Below are 18,580 nucleotides of genomic sequence, written 5' to 3'. Positions count from 1 at the left end.
TGGTTATGGCACTAATGTCGAGCTCGGGGTATGTATTCCTTAACATCCATCGGCTCAACTTGAAACCCCTTCTGTACGAGCCCACCATCACGTCGCCAAAGCGCGACGAGGCGATGTAATCGTTAACGACCTTCACCTTCGCCTCCTCAACAGCCTGAGAGAAGATCTCAGTCATCTCCCTGATATCATCCTGAAGATACCCGACCTGATGCTCCAGGTCCAGCTCCATGTGTTTCACCACCAATCCTAAGGCCTCGTTGTCCCTCCGAGACCTCGTTAACTCGACTTGCGCAGCGCGGGAAGCCTCTTCAGCAGCTTGCACTTGCTTCAAGCCCCTCTCCACCTGGACTGCCAGAGCGTGGATAGAGGAGTTCACCTGCCAAAACGAGAACAAATAAGCCCGGCAAAAAAAAAAAAAACTATAAGATTCGTAGGAGTTCACCTGGATAGAGGAGACTGACTATAATCATTATTTCTGTTTGACATATTGAATCCATGTCCAAGTAGGGATGGCAATTTCCCTCGTAAAACCAGGGCCCCACCCCACCCCGAACGGGGCGGGTTTTCCCCGACCCTAAACAAGGACGGGGCGAGGACAGGGAAAATAATTTTCCCCGAACCGGGTACGGGGCAGGGATGGGTTTTGTATATAATTTCCCAAACCCGAAGGTAAATTAATAAAATATCTCTAGGATTAATATTGATATTTAAAATATCTCTAAATTTTTCCTAAATTTTTAAAATCTTAGGTTCCCATAATTTTATTTTTGAATTACCCCTAAAGTATTATAATTCAATTCTAAAATACCCCCAAATTCCTATATCGTATATCCATTCCCCCGATGGAGAATGGATGTCCCACCCTGAACTCGCCCCACCATCGAGGATGAGGCAGGTACGGGGCAAGGTATAGTGACTTCAGGGCGGGGACGGGGAGGGGGTGCCCCGCCCCGTTGCCATTCGTATGTCCAAGGCTAATTATTGTGTCTGTATCGATCCACAATAGCATGTTCTGAACTGGGACGTTGCCAAATCTAAATATTCTAGCTGACCTTATTAAATTGGCGTTTTAATGCTTCATAATTTAAGTGTATCCCTACCAAAATGCATTTGGTAAATCTGTTTCAAACAGTGTTATTTTGTTGCAGGACTTAGATATTTCACAAGACAGTATATTACAGAATGCAGATGAACAGACAGTTCGTAGTCTCAATGGATGCAGAGTGACCGATCGGATTCTGCGTTTGGTACCAAATATTCAGGTCTTGATTGCTTTAATATGCATATGTGGGTATCCGTTAGTGAATTCCCTTTGAATGATTTCATGTCTCTGCTTTGTCTGACGTAGAATTTCCGTACAACACTAAGATGCATGAGGTTTTGGGCAAAACGCCGTGGAGTCTATTCAAATGTAATGGAGGCTCTTGCAGATGTTCATCTCATTATTCATTCCATTATTCTATTATATATTGGTCACATTCTCTCTCCTCCCTCTCTCTCTTCCATGACCAGGTGGCAGGGTTTCTTGGTGGTATAAACATGGGCATTGCTTGTTGCTCGTATATGCCAGCTATACCCAAATGCACTACCAAGTATGTTGGTTTCTCGTTTCTTCAGGGTTTTTACCCGGTGGCGTTGGCCAAATCCAGTCATGCTGTGTGCCATAGAAGAAGGATCTTTGGGTCTTCCTGTTTGGGATCCAAGAAAAAATTACCGTGACAGGCTTCACCAGATGCCCATAATTACTCCTGCTTATCCTTGCATGAACTCCAGCTACAATGTTTCATCGAGTACATTGCGTGTTATGACAGAAGAGTTCCAGAGAGGAAATGAAATTTGTGAGGTATGTTCCTAGGTTTTCGACTTATGCGAGTTGAGGAAAGCATGCGCATTGGGAATTGCTTGTCCTTATTAGATTCTTCTGACAAGTACTTTTATGTTTGAAAGCATATCCATTAAATTATTTGATTTGTCAAAAGGACATTGGGTGTTTGTAAGTAGGAGAAAATGCATTCTTGTGCAATCCATGTTAAACAAAATAGTGTAGCATAACCATGTCAACAGTCAGAGGAGTCGGTTTTGGGGGGGGGGGGGGGGGGGCGTGGGGGAGGGGGGGATGGAATATTGGCATCCATCTGCATAGAATTTCAAGCCCCTTAAGTTCTTTTCTGAATTGATGTGGGTAAACACCTGCAGTCAATGGAGAAAAACAAGGCTGACTGGAATGCTCTCTTTGTGGGGGAGGGGGGGGGGATGGAATATTGGCATCCATCTGCATAGAATTTCAAGCCCCTTAAGTTCTTTTCTGAATTGATGTGGGTAAACACCTGCAGTCAATGGAATGCTCTCTTTGAGCCTTACCCTTTCTTTGAAGCATATAAAAATTACCTGCAGATTGACATCAGTGCTGAGAACGACGATGACTTGAGGAAGTGGAAAGGTTGGGTTGAATCCCGACTTCGGCAGCTTACATTAAAGGTGGTTGTCACTTATGGTGTTGGTTTCTTTGGCCAGTGTATAACAACATATTCGTTTCTAATTTTCCTTTTATGCTCAACCTAGATTGAGAGACATACATTTGGAATGCTTCAATGCCATCCGCATCCTGGTGACTTCTCAGACAAATCAAGACCATTCCACTGTAGTTACTTCATGGGCCTTTCAAGAAAACAAGGTGTTTCTGTGCATGAAGGGAAGCAATTTGATATTAGGGCAACTGTAGAGGAGTTCAAGCTTTCTGTTGGTATGTACACTTTATGGAAACCTGGAATGGAGATCCATGTGTCTCATATAAAGCGAAGGAAAATTCCTCTCTTTGTCTTTCCTGGTGGAATTCGCCCTTCCCGTCCTGCTAAAGAAGATGGGGAGGGTAAGCCAGTTTCAAATCTGAAGCTTTGCAATTCTGTTCAAGCTAGCAAATCATGTGAAAGTGCAGTAGGTGCCATGGGTGTAGCAGATGATATAAGAAAGAGAAGATTGGGCGATGACAATGATGAAAATAATCCAAGAGCTGCCAAACTTTTGTCAGTAACTACTACTGAAGGATCTGTAAGTCATAGCTCACCCACTGCTAGTACCTGCACTACTGCTACGTTTTATGATGCACCATCTGAGGTAAGAGAAAGAGGACAGCATGAAAATAAGTTAGGGGACAGCCCAATAAGTGCTACATGTCTCACTGGGGTTCCTTCTCATGGTGGTGAAACTGAGGGATCTGTTAGATGCAGCCCACTGGTTAAACCTTCCTCTACTAATTCTGATTTGGTATGCTCCAAGGAGGCAGAAAAGCTTGCAATCGAGAAGATTGCTTCTGGTCCATCCGTTAGTCAGCAGGGTTTCCTAGAGGAGCTTGATGAACTAGAAGATGATATTGGATCAACTGATCAAGTCAAAGTATTTGGAGTGAGCAGGAAAGGCATCTCCTCGGAATCTTTGGCAGAAAATGTTAGAGCTGCAGCAGTAAATGGAATATGTTCACCAGCTGGATTTATTCAGAATGGAGGCTTGGAGGAGCTTGAGGTTTGCCAGCCTTGCAATCCTTTTCCTTTAAAAATTTCTACATTCTTTTTTTTTTCACCAGTAACAGAAAATTTTATTAAGACTGAAACTTTAATTACAAGAGGGGGGGGGGAGGTAAACTGTCTTAACTCCCCCACCAGCAAAGCCATTTCTCTGTTATGTTGCACATCATATCAAATGTAGAATTATTTTACCAGCCAACCCGCATTCACTTGATGCAATCCTTTTCCTCCTAAAATTTATTCAACTAACTAGGGAATGCTACATTAAGTTTCCATTATATGGTACTTTAACTGATGATTTTGAGAAACAGCAAAGCAGCATTTAAAGATACGAAACTCGCATTTATATAATACATCATCAAAGCATAACTGGTGGGTGTGCCATATTTTTCAGTTAAAATCACAAGTACCGTTGGTTCTCTAATGCAATGCCAGCATCTACATCCATGCCCCAGCGCAAGCTGCTTATTAGGTACAGTGATCAATAAAAAACGGGAATGCAAATTTTGGGTTTATTCTTTGTTGAACTTAGTATGGAAGACAATGAATCATATTGGTGTTTGTTTGGATTTTTTTACATATTTATTGTAATTTTTGCAGGTTGAGCCTGACATCTGTGGCGACAACTACCAGAAAAAGCACATGAAACTAAGACATGTAGCTGGATGAGTTTTTCTACTTGTCTTTATACATGGTCAGCCACTGTAAATTCTTTTTTTTTTTTTTTTTTTTTCTTTTTTTTTTCCTCTTTTTTTTCACTTTTAATATTTTCTTGTAATGCCCACGTCCACATATGATAGAGGTGCCCTCCTACTGAGAACTGTCGAGGAATCCCTCTTGAGGGCCGTGGGGTAAGTGTTTTAACCTGTAAAAAAAACCGGCAGTCAATTCTTAATGGAGGTCTTCCTTGAGTTGGCGGTTGGTGATGTGTTGCGCAGATCTCTCCTCCCATAAAACGTTAATTTTCAATTAAATAAAAATTGATATTGCTTTAACTCTTTATGTACGTGTGCATGAATGGATGATGGATCTATGGATGTGCGATTGGTTACTTTTATCACGTCTGCGGCTGCATGTTTAATGGTCCATTGGATAAGGGATCTCTTTTGGACGTTTTGGTTTACTCCATTCTTGTGTCTGCGACTGAATGAATTTGTCCAATTACTGGTTAGTGGATGCAGGGAGAAGGAACAAGCTGTCTTGCCATGGTAAATACATGTACAATGTGTACTGAATGCAGGGTTTTGGGTTGGCTATAATATGGAGCAGGGTTTTGGGTTGCCTATAATATGGAGCCGGGTTTTGGGCAGTGAGAATAAAATGTAGGGTCAGAAATGAAGTGATTTTAGGAAGGAACCTTGGAGTAGGTTCTTTTTTGTCTTTGTTTTGGTATTTCGGTGATGCGCCCGAATCCCCCACGGCCGTTCGAATAATGTGGCACCACATTAATAAACCCTCGGCCCCCCAAAGTCGGTGGTTGTAGGAATCAAATCCACATTTCTGCTGGCTCAAACAATTGAGCCACCCCTCAGTTGGTAACCTAGGAGCAGCTCTAATGAATAATAAAACGAGAGAAAATAGACAAGATTCCTGCTCTATCGGTTACAAGTTGAAGGGGTTAGAAGGGCTAGGGGCAGATTAAAATGTTGAGGAATGATTTAAGTATTCGTAATTTAACAATGGATATGAAGGTTCAAAGTATTGCAACGTATTGGTGCATATAGAATCCATCGGGTTATGCGTGAATAGTGATTGGGTAAAAGTAGTGGTCCACTATAACTGAACATTATTTTAAGAAATTAATAACATTCTTTGAATATTGAAATATAACATTCATTCCAAGAGTATTAGATATGCAAGTCCATCCTTTGATCATATACCCCAAGTACATATATCAACAAATTAAATTAATTAAGCTAAGGAAGATGAAGAAAGATGCGGTGGGTCAGAAACTTCAAGAGTTCCTTCCAGCATGTGTGTGACCATTTTCATGGTAGGTCTTAGAGATGGATCCTCCTGAATACACCACATTGCCATCCTCACAAGCTTCTCCAACCTTCTCATGTCACTAGTTGCTTCCTCCTCGTTCTCCACTAAGAAGCCCAGACTCCCTCCCATGTAGCAGTCACAAGCCTAGTCAGTATCACCGTGTTTTCATCCTCCAGCTTCGTTTCCGCATTCCTTCTGCAACAAACAATCTCTAGCAGCATCACCCCATAGCTATAAACGTCCACCTTCACTCTGATGGGCCTGCTCTTGAACCGTTCGGGAGCGACATACCCTTTGGTTCCCTTTATGCCTGTTCTAGTTTGTCTCTGGTCGGCTTTCAAAAGCTTTGCCAATCCATAATCAGAAATTCTTGCTGTAAGTGAGTCGTTTAGAAGGACGTTTTGAGGCTTTATGTCACAATGGATGATCTAGGTTTTCCATTCATCATTCAGGTAAATGAGCCCTCTTTCGTTTTCAAGTGCAATATATCTGCACTCTCTAGTTCTTAATTTTGTAATTTTCTTTTATATTTTGTCTCCCTCGGATTTTAGAGTTGAAAGGTCTAAACTGTAAAAATAAAATTAATCTGAAACTTTTGTAACAGAGCTCAATAAGCTAAGAACCAAGTCAAACCCACAACTGTACGGCTTTTCATCTTCTTCTCTTCTGATCTTCATTCTATATTCATTTTCTCTTCTACAGATTTTTTGGTTCTTCCTTTGATTTTTACTACCACACTTCCGTTGCTCCAACAGATTCCAGTTAGGCCTTAAGCTTCCAAAGAGAAAGGTTGCTAAAAAGCCACTGCTCATGAATTCGTATGCCAGAAGACGGTGTTGCCCTTCATTGAAGAATCCTAGAAGTTGGACCAGATTCTTGTGGTTGGTCCGGTCAATCGCAAATACCTCGACGTCGAATTCCTTCTCATTTCCCTTCACCATATTGTCAAACTTCTTCACTGCAACATGGTTCCTCTTGCTAGCTGCTAGGCTCCCTTTATAAACTGTTGCAAAAGCACCAATACCCAATACATCCTTGAACCCATTTGTAGTTTCTAATTCTTTGTAGCTAAAACTACGCAGATTCATCTCTGGCATGACATGGTACGGTTCGGGTTTTTTTTTCATTACTCTTTTCTGTTATAAACACGAAGTTCAGAAACACAGATCCTCCCAAAAGCAACAACCACGGGAAGATCAAAGTCGATGGGTTTTTCTTTTCTGCACGCGGGAATGCGCACTCTGAGGAGGAATTATCCCTGCGTACTTTGAATGAGAGCTTTTCCCCCAGAACTTGGATCTGTCCTTCCGTTTGAGAGCGGGAGTTTTTTTTTTCAGCAGTTCCCATCTCTGGGAATGGCAACTGCGCTGAAAGTCATTCAAGCACGCTTGTTTGCACCACTCTTCATCCGCTTCAAATGCATCATAATCGCCCTCCGGCCAGTCAGTGTTAGACATCGGCCTCAGGTCAAACAGGGTGGTTTCTTGTGATCCCCCTTCACAACTTTGTGGAACAAAGTTCTACCTGCATCTGTTCCACTTGTTATTGGGATCCAAATAGGTATACCCAGGTAGATATTCACAATTGGGCTTCTTGCTCTCTTAATAAAAAATGCAGTAGCTGTTCAACCCACAAGCACCACTGCCGTAATACCCCCGTAATTTGCGTGCAGATATTTGAAGGCATGAACCACACACTGGACCATCTTCTGTTACTTTGTCTGGTGGATTTTGGGTATACCTAATGCCTGAAAACTCCATCATAATCAAGAGTAGCTCTTTGGTATGGGTCTAGTGTTGATAAGGAAACTGTGTTTGCTGGTGGAAAGTGCAGTAGGCTTTCATTTGTTAGCGTTAGGTAAATGTAAGCGGATTGATTGAAGTCCAATTGAGAGCCAGTTCCTACAGTAAGCGTGGTAAACCTTATCTGTTGGGAAAGCCATGGGGTAAGGCACGAGGTTACCGTCTCTCTGCATTCGGAGCTAGCTGGAACTTCCCGCCTGAGTAGTCAGTTTCTGATTGAGGACAAACAAGACGGCTCCCTCGATCTAATGTTTGTGCAGGGAATATGGTGTCAGTGGGTAAATTGAAACTCTCCCATGGTAACAGAATTTTGGTCTACGAGGACGAAGTTCCCGGTGTCGAGCGTGGCAGCATAACTCACTCCATTCTTGAAGAATTCAGCGTTCCATATCTCTCTCGGCCTAGAGGGTCCTTAAGTACAAGCATGCCGTCCGTGGTCAGCTCGACTTTTGATCCTGTCTGCACCAGCTCGTCTCGGTTGGCCGACCAAACTATTGTTTTATCGGGTATTTTATCAAACCAGATGGCAAGCAAGAAGCCTCTTGCTCCAATGGCCTGAAATCACCAGATGGTGAAACCCATGACGAATTGTCGTCGCCGGCGTAAAGAGATGAGCCTAAGCTTATGTTACGATAGGATTGGGCGACGGTAGAAAGCGAGAGAAGCAAGAAGCCTCTCAGATGAACTGTGCTGGAAATAAAATCGTGCACAGTAGACGAACTTCTTCCGCCTTTGGGGATGATGATGATGACCCTAAAATCTAATAATAAAAAATTTCCATACATGCGTAAATGGGTACTTCCTGGAATGTGTGGTCTATTAGTTATCTTTGGAGTCGGCTGCCTTACGACTGACTTCTGGGGAGTGGGGAGGAGCAGCAACTCATAAGGTTCTAAGTTCTAACAGGTAACAGCTACTGACTTCTTCAACGCGGGAAAAAGAAAGTAAAAAAACTAACTTCTTCAGAGAGCCGAGACTGTTGTCTTTACCGACTGCTTAGATATTTAAGGTCGATGAAGGAGTTTTCGTCCAAATATGATATTTTTTTAGCTGTTTTTGATAAAACTTATGGCTTTGGGGAATTCAACTTAGAAATCTATAACCTATAAATTCAAAGCATATTATCTAAAATTTATCATAAAATTTTCACATTTTTCCTTAAACTTACCTGACTTTTCAAAATCTCTAGAGAGCGAGTTTTATTGTCCAAAATTCACAGACTCACAGTCGAAATTAAAATCGGAATCGAAATTGGGGAATGCCTCCGATTCCACCCAACCAAACAGTTGCACTGATTCTGATTCCACACCCCTATTTCCACCAACCAAACGGAAATAGTGTAGCCCATTTAGATTTTTTCGGTTTAGCTTGGCTGTGTAGGGCTGGCTGTACCTGAAACGGTTACATCATTTTTGGTTCTTGCTTGTACTGAACTGGTCGAGTCAGACCCAAAGCAATTATTTTGTAAATAAAATATAATAATTTTCTAGTTTTTTTGTAATTTTTATTATATTTTATGTCTAAAAGGTAAATTTGATAGAAAATATAACAACTCATTTTGTTTAAAAATACTTGATTTATTAACATATAAATAATTTATTATTTTTATTGTCATTTTTATTAAGGTTATGTTATCAAAAATCAAATTTTAAATTATTGTTTGCATAAAACTATATATATATATATATATAGGTCTATTGGGTCAGACCCAATTATCCCAATAATTAATTAGGAAAGTCTTGGGTTTATGTTTTGTCCCAATTAAATTATCATTCGGGAATAGTACTGGTTGTCCCAAACCAGACCTGGTCTATTGACAGTCCTATGGTTGTACCATCCACCATGTTGAAAACTGGATCCAGACTAAACGATTAGATTGCTTAACCTAGGAATTGGTCATGGCTCAGGGTTCAGTTTTGGTCTTTTGGAATGGACCGCTTTCTTTATATTAAAAAAAGACGTTGAATTGGTAAAAAACCACTGACCCGGGTGGTCAAAGAAATAAACTGTTTGACCTAGATGTTCCCCTAAAATTGTTGATTTTGGTCGGTAAACCCAGATGTTAACCGTTTCAATGGTTTTGACCGTTTTTTTTTTGTTAGAACGAATTGAACGTTCGATTCGAACAATCAAACCGTTTGACCCAGTAACCAGACCCCTGACCAGTTCAGTTTTAAAAACCATGATATTTGATACATTTAATATTCTATATAATTTTATATACTATGATTTTTTTTGATACAGTAAGAAAGAAAGAAAGAGAGTAAGCAAAGATTATATACAAGTCATTCGAATACTTACGTCACCCAAAGAAAAGGAAAAAAAGTTAACTGAAAGAAGTGCATAATTGTGGTTACATAGGAGATATACAATAGATTTCAGAATTAAAGGGAAGAGAAGATGGGGACGCCTGTAAGTGTAATCCCAGAGTCAACCATGAATTTGTTGCCTGGAACGTAGTAACAGGGGTCGATCATGATTTCTGCTTTCAACTAATTAACAGAGCTATAAGGATAAGGACATGGCGGTAGAGGAACTTCGACAATGCCTTCTAGCATCTGAATGACCTTCTTCATCGTGGGCCTCAGCGATGGCTCCACTTGAATGCACCATATCGCAATCCTCACTAACCTCTCTAGACGACATATATCATTCATTGCATCCATATCGTTCTCCACCAGCTCATCTAACCTTCCCTGTTGATAGCAATCGCAAGTCCAATCTGTTAAAATTACTCTATGATCGGCCACCGTCTCCTGTTCGACGCTTTTCCTGCAACAGATGATCTCCAGCATCATGACCCCAAAACTATATACGTCCACCTTGACGGTGATTGGCATGTTGCGGAACCACTCAGGTGCGACGTACCCTTTGGTTCCTCTGATGGATGTAAGAGTTCGACTCTGATTAGTCATCAAAAGCTTCGCCAATCCGAAGTCAGAAATCCTGGCCGCGAAATGGTCATCCAGAAGTATGTTTTGGGGCTTAATGTCACAATGGATGATCTGGGTGCTGCATTCTTCATGCAAGTAAACGAGTCCTCTTGCGATACCAAAAGCAATCTGAACACGTTGGTTCCAATCAGGCCTCATAATTCCAAAAAGAAAGCTTGCGAAAGTGCCATTGCTCATGAACTCATACACCAATAGCCGCTGCTGTCCCTCCATACAATATCCAAGTAATTGCACTAGGTTCTTGTGATGGGTCCGACCGATGATTCTCACTTCAGTTTTGAATTCTTCCTCCCCCTTTGGAACCACTTTGTCTAACTTCTTCACTGCGACCAGACATCTAGAACGTGTTCCCAATACCCCTTTATAAACAATGCCGAAGGCACCCCTACCAATCTCTTCACTAAATCCTTGGGTAGCTTCTTCAAGCTCCTTGTAAGTAAAAGAACGCAGGTTTGTTTCCAAGACGCTGATTTCTGGTTCAACTGTTTTCAGTTTCTTGCGATTTGTGAAAAGAACAAGACATGCAGCTCCAAACAGAAAATTAACAAATACGGAGCTACCCAAAAGCAGAGACCCAGTAAGGATTAATGTCTTATTCTCATATTTCCCTTTTGCGTCTGGAATTATAGGACAATGAGTATTATTGCGAGAAGAAGGTGGTGGAGGAGGAGCAGTTACTCTAATTTTAACAAGTGCTTTTGCAGTGTCATCCTCTTTGAACCTCCCGTTAGAGAGTGGAAGCTTTTTCTTCCAACATGTCTGGCCTCTGTGGATGGCAATCGCACAATGGCAATCGTGCAAGCAAGAATTTTGGCATTCTGATTGATTCATGGGCTCCAATCTTCCATAATCAGATGTCGGCCAATCAATTCTATCCAACACCTGGAACTGAAATTCCTCCTCTTTGTTTCCTGATCCATCTTCCGCGATACAATCTGGTAAGAAGTCTGGTTTGCAATCACTTAACTGGTTATTTGGATCCACGAGGGAATATCTGCTGGGGCAGTTACAACTAGGCCGGCTATCTTTTAGCATACAGTAGCTGTTATATCCACAGACTCCACTTCCCAAATCATTCAAAGTTCCGAGACAAATGTTATCAGGAATTGTCCACAATTGTTGCCAGCTTGCATCGCCGGTCCTCCGGCGGTAATATTGAACGAAGACCCCATCATAATCAAGCGTTGCCCTGTGATAGTAATTTGGGATTTGGGGTATCGTTGTTTTGTTGAAATCAAATTTCTGTCCGTTTCTTCGCTGTATATACATGTATCCAGATTCGTCAAACACCAATTGATAACCAGAATCTGTTGGATCTTGAGCTTTCGTGCCACTAACGTAGTAGTCACCATAAGAAAAGCTGGTCGGCAAGCCTACGGTATTAAGCACGAGATCCCCATCGTCGAGAAAGCGGAGCTGGAACTTTCCCCTGGAGTAGTTGGTTCCCGTCTGTCGAGAGGAAAGCTGGCCACCCAGCTGCAATGTTTGTGTGGGCAAGATGGTGTCAGTGGGACTGTTGAAGCTCTCCCATGCATAGCCAGAATTTGGACCAGGTAGGAGGACGAAGTTTCCAGTGTCGAGCATGGCACCATAAGAGATGGCAGCGTTTGGTGGAGAGTCAGGCTGCTTCCATATCAATTGGCCTTGAGGATCATTGAGCACAAGTTGGTCGCTGGTAAGCTCGACTTTTGATCCTTCTGGTGCAGGCTTATCTCCGCTAGCATACCAAACTATGGTTTTCTCAGGTATTTTATCGAACCAAATGGCAAGCAGATAGAGGTTGGTGTTAGCTAGACGGCGAAACCCGAATGCAAACTCGCCGGAGGGTGAGCGCCAGCTAGAACTGTTGTCAGCAGCGGAGAGGGATAAACCCACGGTCACGTTGGTTTGAGCGGCTACAAAAATGGGTAGAAGAGGAAGAGAAAGCAAGAGGAAGAGAAGATGAAGAGAGGCAGCAGAAGCCATTGAATCGAAGGTGGTACAGTCGTCTACAATTACATTATCGCCTGTTTTCTTATACAGAGAGTATCAGAAAAATTTTTATTGATTGACTTCACTATGGACTTGTTGGAAGTCAATTGCAATTGCGTTGGACTGTGGAAGCGGTTGCCTGCCGTGTCCCCAGAGCCAAAAAGTTAGGACGCGACCATGGAAAATTGAAGGACAGACAGACAGAGGCTGCATACAGACAGAGGCTGCCGTGTCCTCAGAAACGCGTTCCATTGACCAGAGCGCCACCAGTCTTTACTGATAGATAACACTTTTATTTAAACAACAAAATTTAAAAACAAATGTCAATGTTCATTGGTTCGTATATTATTAAATTGCATCAACCTGGATTAGAAATATGTTTAACATTGAATCAGTGTATATTTACCATCAACACTTTAACAATGTTAAAATAAAATGTTAGTTGTAACATGTCATTTTATCGCTGATTGCTTATCATACACCATAAATTTTGTCTTGATTCAATCATAAAAAGAAATGGAATATAAAGGTATTGGAATATAATTCAAACTTGGATGCGACCCTAAACCTATGTACCTTTAAAGAGGACTATCGATTTCATAATTCATTTGCAATTTGCATAGTCATTAATTAAATTAATGCCTTGATTGATGTCCTTTTATGCATAAGAGACATTACTAATAAGAAAACGAAATTTACCTTTTGATTTGCATATAAGGCTTCCGAAAGATCAGATTGGAAAGAGTATAAGTATAAATATGTACAATATAAATACATACAAAATACAAGATTTTGCCCCTTCTAAACTGAGCTAATATATGGTTTAGAAATACTGTATAAGGCTTCAGACAGATCAGATTGGAGTGTCCATATTTTTGTATTTGCATTCTTCCCACAATACATATTTGCATGGTTTTCAAAACCAGATTGGATCGGAAAAATTTTCCCCCAAAACCATTGATTTTGGTCAGCAAACCATTGAACCGGGCAATTAACCATTTGAACGGTTTTGACCCTTTTTTTTTTGTCAGAATGGGCCAAGCGTTTGGTTCGAACAGTCAGACTGTTCGACCCAATAACTGGACTCCTAACCAGTTCAGTTTTAAAAACCATGCATATTTGTATTTGCATTCTTTCTAAAATGATTCTAAATCTTTGAATCTTTCGAGCCTAGGTGTGTCCAATCCAAACCCAATTATTCAAAATCTCTTTGGCAATAAATATATTAATAAGTGGTATAGATAAAAACGTGGGCCATCGGATCTAAAATGACTAAATCTTTCGGGCATATTTGTATTTGCGCTGACATTTCGCTTTTTTCGGAAAGACGTGCGCCAATCACGTCTCGACCTTAAGGGTTGTGCGGTCAATAAGAACGTGGGTCGTCGGATCATCTTCGGTCTGGACGATCGATTCTTTGTTACTGTAACTATAAATAGTGGGGGACCTTGATCGGTTTGTCTACTGAGTTCGCGTCCAACCTTTCAGCTCGCGTCCACGTCTTTTCCAGCTCGCGTCAAGGCTGGTTATACAGTCTTCACGGTTCTTTGGCTTGTTCTTCAAACTTTCCGGTGAGTACTTTCCTAAATCCATCTTTTCCCCAATGTCTAGCTTTGATAGCTCAGACGATTCTTCGAGTAGGGCCGACGTAGGTTCCACCAACCGAGTCGTGTCCCCCGACTACCTCAGTGATCCTGAGGTGGAGCTTGAGGACTATGAACCAGTAGGCCGAGTCGCTTCGGGCAGTTTGGCGTCTACCTCCCGCCGAGGTCGGATGCTAGACAGGTTTGGTCCTTCGACCATGACGCCTGAGAGGCTTCAATCCATACTTCTGTCTTACGATCTTCCTGGGGGTACACATATTTTATTCCTTCGGGTAGCTTTCCTTGAGAACACGGTCCTGACGAGATCGAGATTTTTCGAGAGCAGCTCGCTGCGGGGTTGCGACTCCTTTCCATCCCCTTCTCGTCGAAGTCATAAACCACTTCAGTGTCACCATTGGCCAGCTTCATCCGAACTCTATTCGGAACCTGGTGGGGACAGTTTCCCTTTTTTGCGAGCAGAACTTCCCCTTGGACTTAGAGATATTCTCCTCTATCTTGATGCTCAAGAGACAGGCGGGTTCTCTTCCTGGGGGGAGACGAGCGTATTACCTTTCTCCTCGCCAAGGTTTTAAGCTTCTGCACGATCTTCCTAATAAGGTCTCAGCGTGGAAGCGGGACTACTTTGGCGTGCGAAGTGCACAAGGATGGCCCTTTCAGACCGGGTGGGGTGAGGTCGCTCCCGATTTAGGCGTGACTCTCGATAAAGAGACAGTGAAGGGCCTCCGGCAATGGGCACGGCAAGGTTTAAAGTGCCACCACTACTTAACGGAGGCCAAGCTTATTGCAGCCGGCCTGAGTTCGGCTAGGTTTCTAGCTATGCGGTTTTCTTGCTTGCTCTGTTCTTTTCGTTTTTTTTTATGTCGAACTCGTTTCTGCAGGTGGACGCGGAGAGAACTCGTGGGGGGCGTTTGTTCCAAGGTATGAAGAGGAGGAAGAGGGTCGCCAAGCGAACTCGTACCGAGCTGCCCCTGGATGAGGAGCCCCAAGTTCCAGACCATACGCTGGAGGATCTGCCCAAGGAGCCCGAAGTGACTCCACCGTTGCACGAAACTGTCGGGGCGCCTTATGCTGAGACCACTCATATGGGCGCTCCTGCATACTCAAGTGCTCCTGCTCACTCCGGGTTCGCTCATACGTGGGCTGGGCCCTCAAGCTCGGGAGCTCGAGGGGAGTTTAGGAGCGTGTTGACGCCGAACTACGCTCTTCAGAAGAGTAGGGACGCTACTTTCCTGAGGAGGTCGCAGCGTGGACCGATCTTCCCTTGAATCAGGTCACTTGCCGCGCCGTAACACATGCCATGGTGGTAAGTTAGATTTCGTCTTCCTTTTTTATTCTGTTGCTTCTGCTGTTATTTGCTCACTTGTTTCTTTTGGTAGGTGAATTCTTCAATTCATGCCTTGGCGGTCCAAGTGGAGAGGAGCTCGCGACAGGCGCAAGCTGCTGAGGCTGCCGCTCATGCTGCTGAAGAAGCTTTCCGTGCTGCAGAGGCAAATACCTGGGCTGCTGAGGCGGCTGCTTACGCTGCTAAAGAGGTTGCTCGCGTCGCGATGGCCAGGCAGGCGAGGTCTTAGCGTGACGCCGAGGCCATGGGGGTAGTTGTCAAGCATATGGCGGACTTGAAGTTGGATTTGCAGCATCAAGTCGAATATCTTCAAGAGGACATCAGGGAGAGAACACAGATTTTTTCCCAAGGCATTGAAGACGCCAAGAAGAAGGCAGTTGAAGACTACATTGCCTCTCCGCTTTTTGATGATCTGATGGTGGATTCTTACAGGAGGGGGTTCAAGTTGAGCCGGTGGATGATCCATAATATGTACCCCGACCTCGATGTAAGTGTCATATCCACTTCGCGTATAACTCAGGAGATGGCCAATGCTGCCGATGGCGAGCCGGACTCTGAAGGAGAGGCAGGGCCTTTGGGTGTTGTTGAAGTGCCTTCCAATGGCGAAGAAGTGGCTCTGGGCATGTAATTTTTTTTTAAGTCCTTTCTGATGGCCAATGTACTGTTTCTTGCAATGGAATATGTCTTTTTCCCCGTGCTCTTCTTCCCCGAACTGATTCTTTGTCTGCCACTTTGTCCGTGTTATTATATTTCCGCGGTCTATTCTGCCGCGAACTGGTTTTTTGCCGAGCTGATAATATGCTCTTCTTTGCTTGTCTACGCCGAGGTTCCTCTTGGCTTGCATCGTGGCACATAGGACCTGATTTTGTCCACTTTGCTTGGTGGTTTATAGGTAGTATCGCATTAAGTTCACGATGTTCCATGCTCGAGGTACTCGTTTGCCTTCCAAGGTTTCGAGTTCGTATGCCCCCCGAGCGCTCTTTTTACTTTATAGGGCCCTTCCCAATTAGGTCCAAGCTTGCCCATGTCGGGTTCGGGCACCATAATCTTACGAAGGACCAAGTCGCCGACTCGGAAGCTTCGTTGCTCTACTCTGCTATTGTAGTAGCGAGCTACCTGCTGCGGGTATGCCGCTGCTCGGATGTGCGCGAGGTCCCTTACCTCGTCCAGTAGGTCAAGGTTGGTACGTAACTCGTCTCCGTTCATCCGATCGTCGTATGTTTCTAATCACAATGTTGGTATTTCGATTTCCGTCGAGATCACTACTTCAGTGCCGTAGGTGAGGTTGAAGGGGGTTTCTCCCGTGGCGGTTTTTTCGGTAGTTCGGTGAACCCATAAGACACTTGGTAGCTCTTCGGCCCACAATCCCTTAGCTCGATCCAGACGTGCTTTCAGTCCGCACATGATGGCTCTGTTCATTACTTTCGTCTGACCGTTTGCCTACGGGTGTGCGATTGACGTGAAATTTTGTCGAATCCCCATGTTCTGGCACCACTCTTGGAACTTGATATCCTCGAACTGCTTGCCGTTGTTGGAGATTAGTACCCGAGGTAACCCGAATTGACATACTATGTTCTTCCAAAAGAAGTTCTGTATGTTTCGAGCCGTAACAGTTGTCAGAGGTTCGGCTTCTATCCACTTCGTAAAGTAATCTACTGCAACAACTAGGAATTTTCTTTCACCTGTTGCTGGTGGGAATGGCCCCAGGAGGTCGATGCCCCATTGTGCAAAGGGCCACGGGCTGGCGAGGTATTTGAGGTCAGAGGCAGGTTGATAGTGGATATTGGCGTGCTTCTGACACTTGTCGCATTTTCTAACGAGCTCGACAGCTTCTGCCTTCATCGTTGGCCAGTAGTATCCTTGTCGAAGTGCTTTTTGGGCGAGTGCTCTGCCCCCCAAGTGTCCACCGCACAGGCCTTCATGAGTGTCACGGAGTACGAACTCGGCTTTGGCAGGTCACAGGCAACGCAAGTAGGGGAGCGTGTACGACCGTCGGTATAACCGTTCGTCTATTATGACGTATTTGGCTGCTTGGCGCTGCACCCTCTTGGCCGCATTGCGTTCTGTAGGGAGGGTTCCGTCTATCAAGAAGCTCGCGAGTTGATCGATCCAGCTCGGCTCTGCCTCCAAGACGGGAGCGACCTCCTCTGTCCCCCCGAGAATACTAGGCCGAGGTAAGTCCTCTATGTACACAGTTCTCATATTGTTGTGACTTGTACTGGCTAACCGGGATAGGGCGTCGGCCTCAGTGTTCTCTGACCTCGGGATTTGCCTAATGATGTGTGTCTGGAAGTTGAGCAGGGCTTCTTTTACTTTGGCCAAATATGCGATCATGGAGAGCTCGCGTGCTTCGTACTCGCCGGTAACTTGGTTGACCATGAGTTGAGAATCGCTGCAAATGACCAAGTGTTTTGCCTTTACCTTTCACGCTAGGTCCAGCTCGGCGATCAGTGCTTTGTACTCTGCCTCATTGTTGGATGCCGCGAACTCAAAACGTAGTGCGTATTCTAATTTTGTGCCACCCGGGCCGCATAAGACTATTCCCGCTCTGCTGCCTTGCCGGTTCGAGGAACCATCCACGTGAAGGATCCAGGGCTCCTCATCCCAGTTCGCGCTTCGCCTGACCAAGAGAGATGCAACACTGGCTGCTACTTCATGGGGTTCGGACTCTATGGTCTCGGGATCTCTGGGTCTGCCCGAACTGGGGACCTCGGGCTCGACCTGTGGGGCTTCGTGGCTGAAAGTGCACTCGGCGATAAAATCTGCCAAAGCTTGGGCCTTAATAGTGGTTCTCGGTTTGTACTGGAGGTCGTACTCGCTAAGTTCGATGGCCCATTTCGTCAGTCGACCGGGTACCTTGCCTCTACTCCCTGCAAAATTTTACTAACATAATAGATGGGTCGCTGGACCCGGTCTGTTTCTTTTATTAGTACCGAACTGACCACCTCGTCGCTTGCCGAGAGGTACAGTTCTAAGACCTCGCCCACCTCGGGCTGGGCTAAGTTTAGCACACTAGCGAGGTAACCTTTTAGTTCGTCAAACGCGAGCTGGCAGTCCTGGGTCCACTCGAACCCTTTGCCTTTGATTGCCTTGAAGAAGGGTAGGCAGCGGTCTGCTGATTTGGACATGAAGTGGCTTAGAGCGGCTATGCGGCCGTTTAGCCTTTGAACCTCTTTTACTTTCCGATGTGGTCTCATATCTAGAATGGCCTTTATTTTGTCCGGGTTGGCCTCAATACCGCGCCGATTGACAATGTACCCTAAGAACTTGCCCGAGGTGATGCCGAAGACACATTTGTTGGGGTTCAATTTCATGCTAAACTGACGCAGGATTTGGAAAACAGAATCTAAGTCTTGTATTAATTCTTGTGAAAGCTGAGTCTTGACGACCATGTCGT

At 44.1% G+C, this 18,580-nt stretch overlaps 1 protein-coding gene and 2 pseudogenes across 2 annotated transcripts; 1 reads left to right on the top strand and 2 right to left on the bottom strand.

The window, feature by feature from the left end:
* The first annotated feature begins 873 nt into the window (after positions 1 to 873).
* On the top strand, positions 874 to 4,516 carry LOC148844693 (nuclear poly(A) polymerase 1-like; annotated as a pseudogene). The gene is made up of 9 exons (XR_016102473.1): positions 874 to 985; positions 1,149 to 1,262; positions 1,349 to 1,411; positions 1,513 to 1,843; positions 2,395 to 2,478; positions 2,563 to 3,519; positions 3,916 to 3,993; positions 4,122 to 4,215; positions 4,322 to 4,516. The product of XR_016102473.1 is annotated as a nuclear poly(A) polymerase 1-like (transcript).
* A 916-nt stretch (positions 4,517 to 5,432) lies between these two features.
* On the bottom strand, positions 5,433 to 8,097 carry LOC148844692 (G-type lectin S-receptor-like serine/threonine-protein kinase LECRK3; annotated as a pseudogene).
* Positions 8,098 to 9,542: 1,445 nt separating this feature from the next.
* LOC148844691 (G-type lectin S-receptor-like serine/threonine-protein kinase LECRK3) lies at positions 9,543 to 12,235 on the bottom strand. Its single transcript, XM_088955427.1, has one exon. It carries the CDS (start codon positions 12,229 to 12,231, stop codon positions 9,805 to 9,807), a length of 2,427 nt encoding a protein of 808 aa, XP_088811553.1. The 5' UTR covers positions 12,232 to 12,235; the 3' UTR covers positions 9,543 to 9,804.
* Positions 12,236 to 18,580: the final 6,345 nt, after the last annotated feature.

Source organism: Nelumbo lutea, chromosome 7, assembly GCF_056320005.1.
Source record: "Nelumbo lutea isolate HS-2025 chromosome 7, American lotus-T2T, whole genome shotgun sequence".
Taxonomy (NCBI): domain Eukaryota; kingdom Viridiplantae; phylum Streptophyta; class Magnoliopsida; order Proteales; family Nelumbonaceae; genus Nelumbo; species Nelumbo lutea.
The sequence above is the reverse complement of the archived record's forward strand: the minus strand, read 5'-3'. Positions and strand labels throughout refer to the sequence as shown.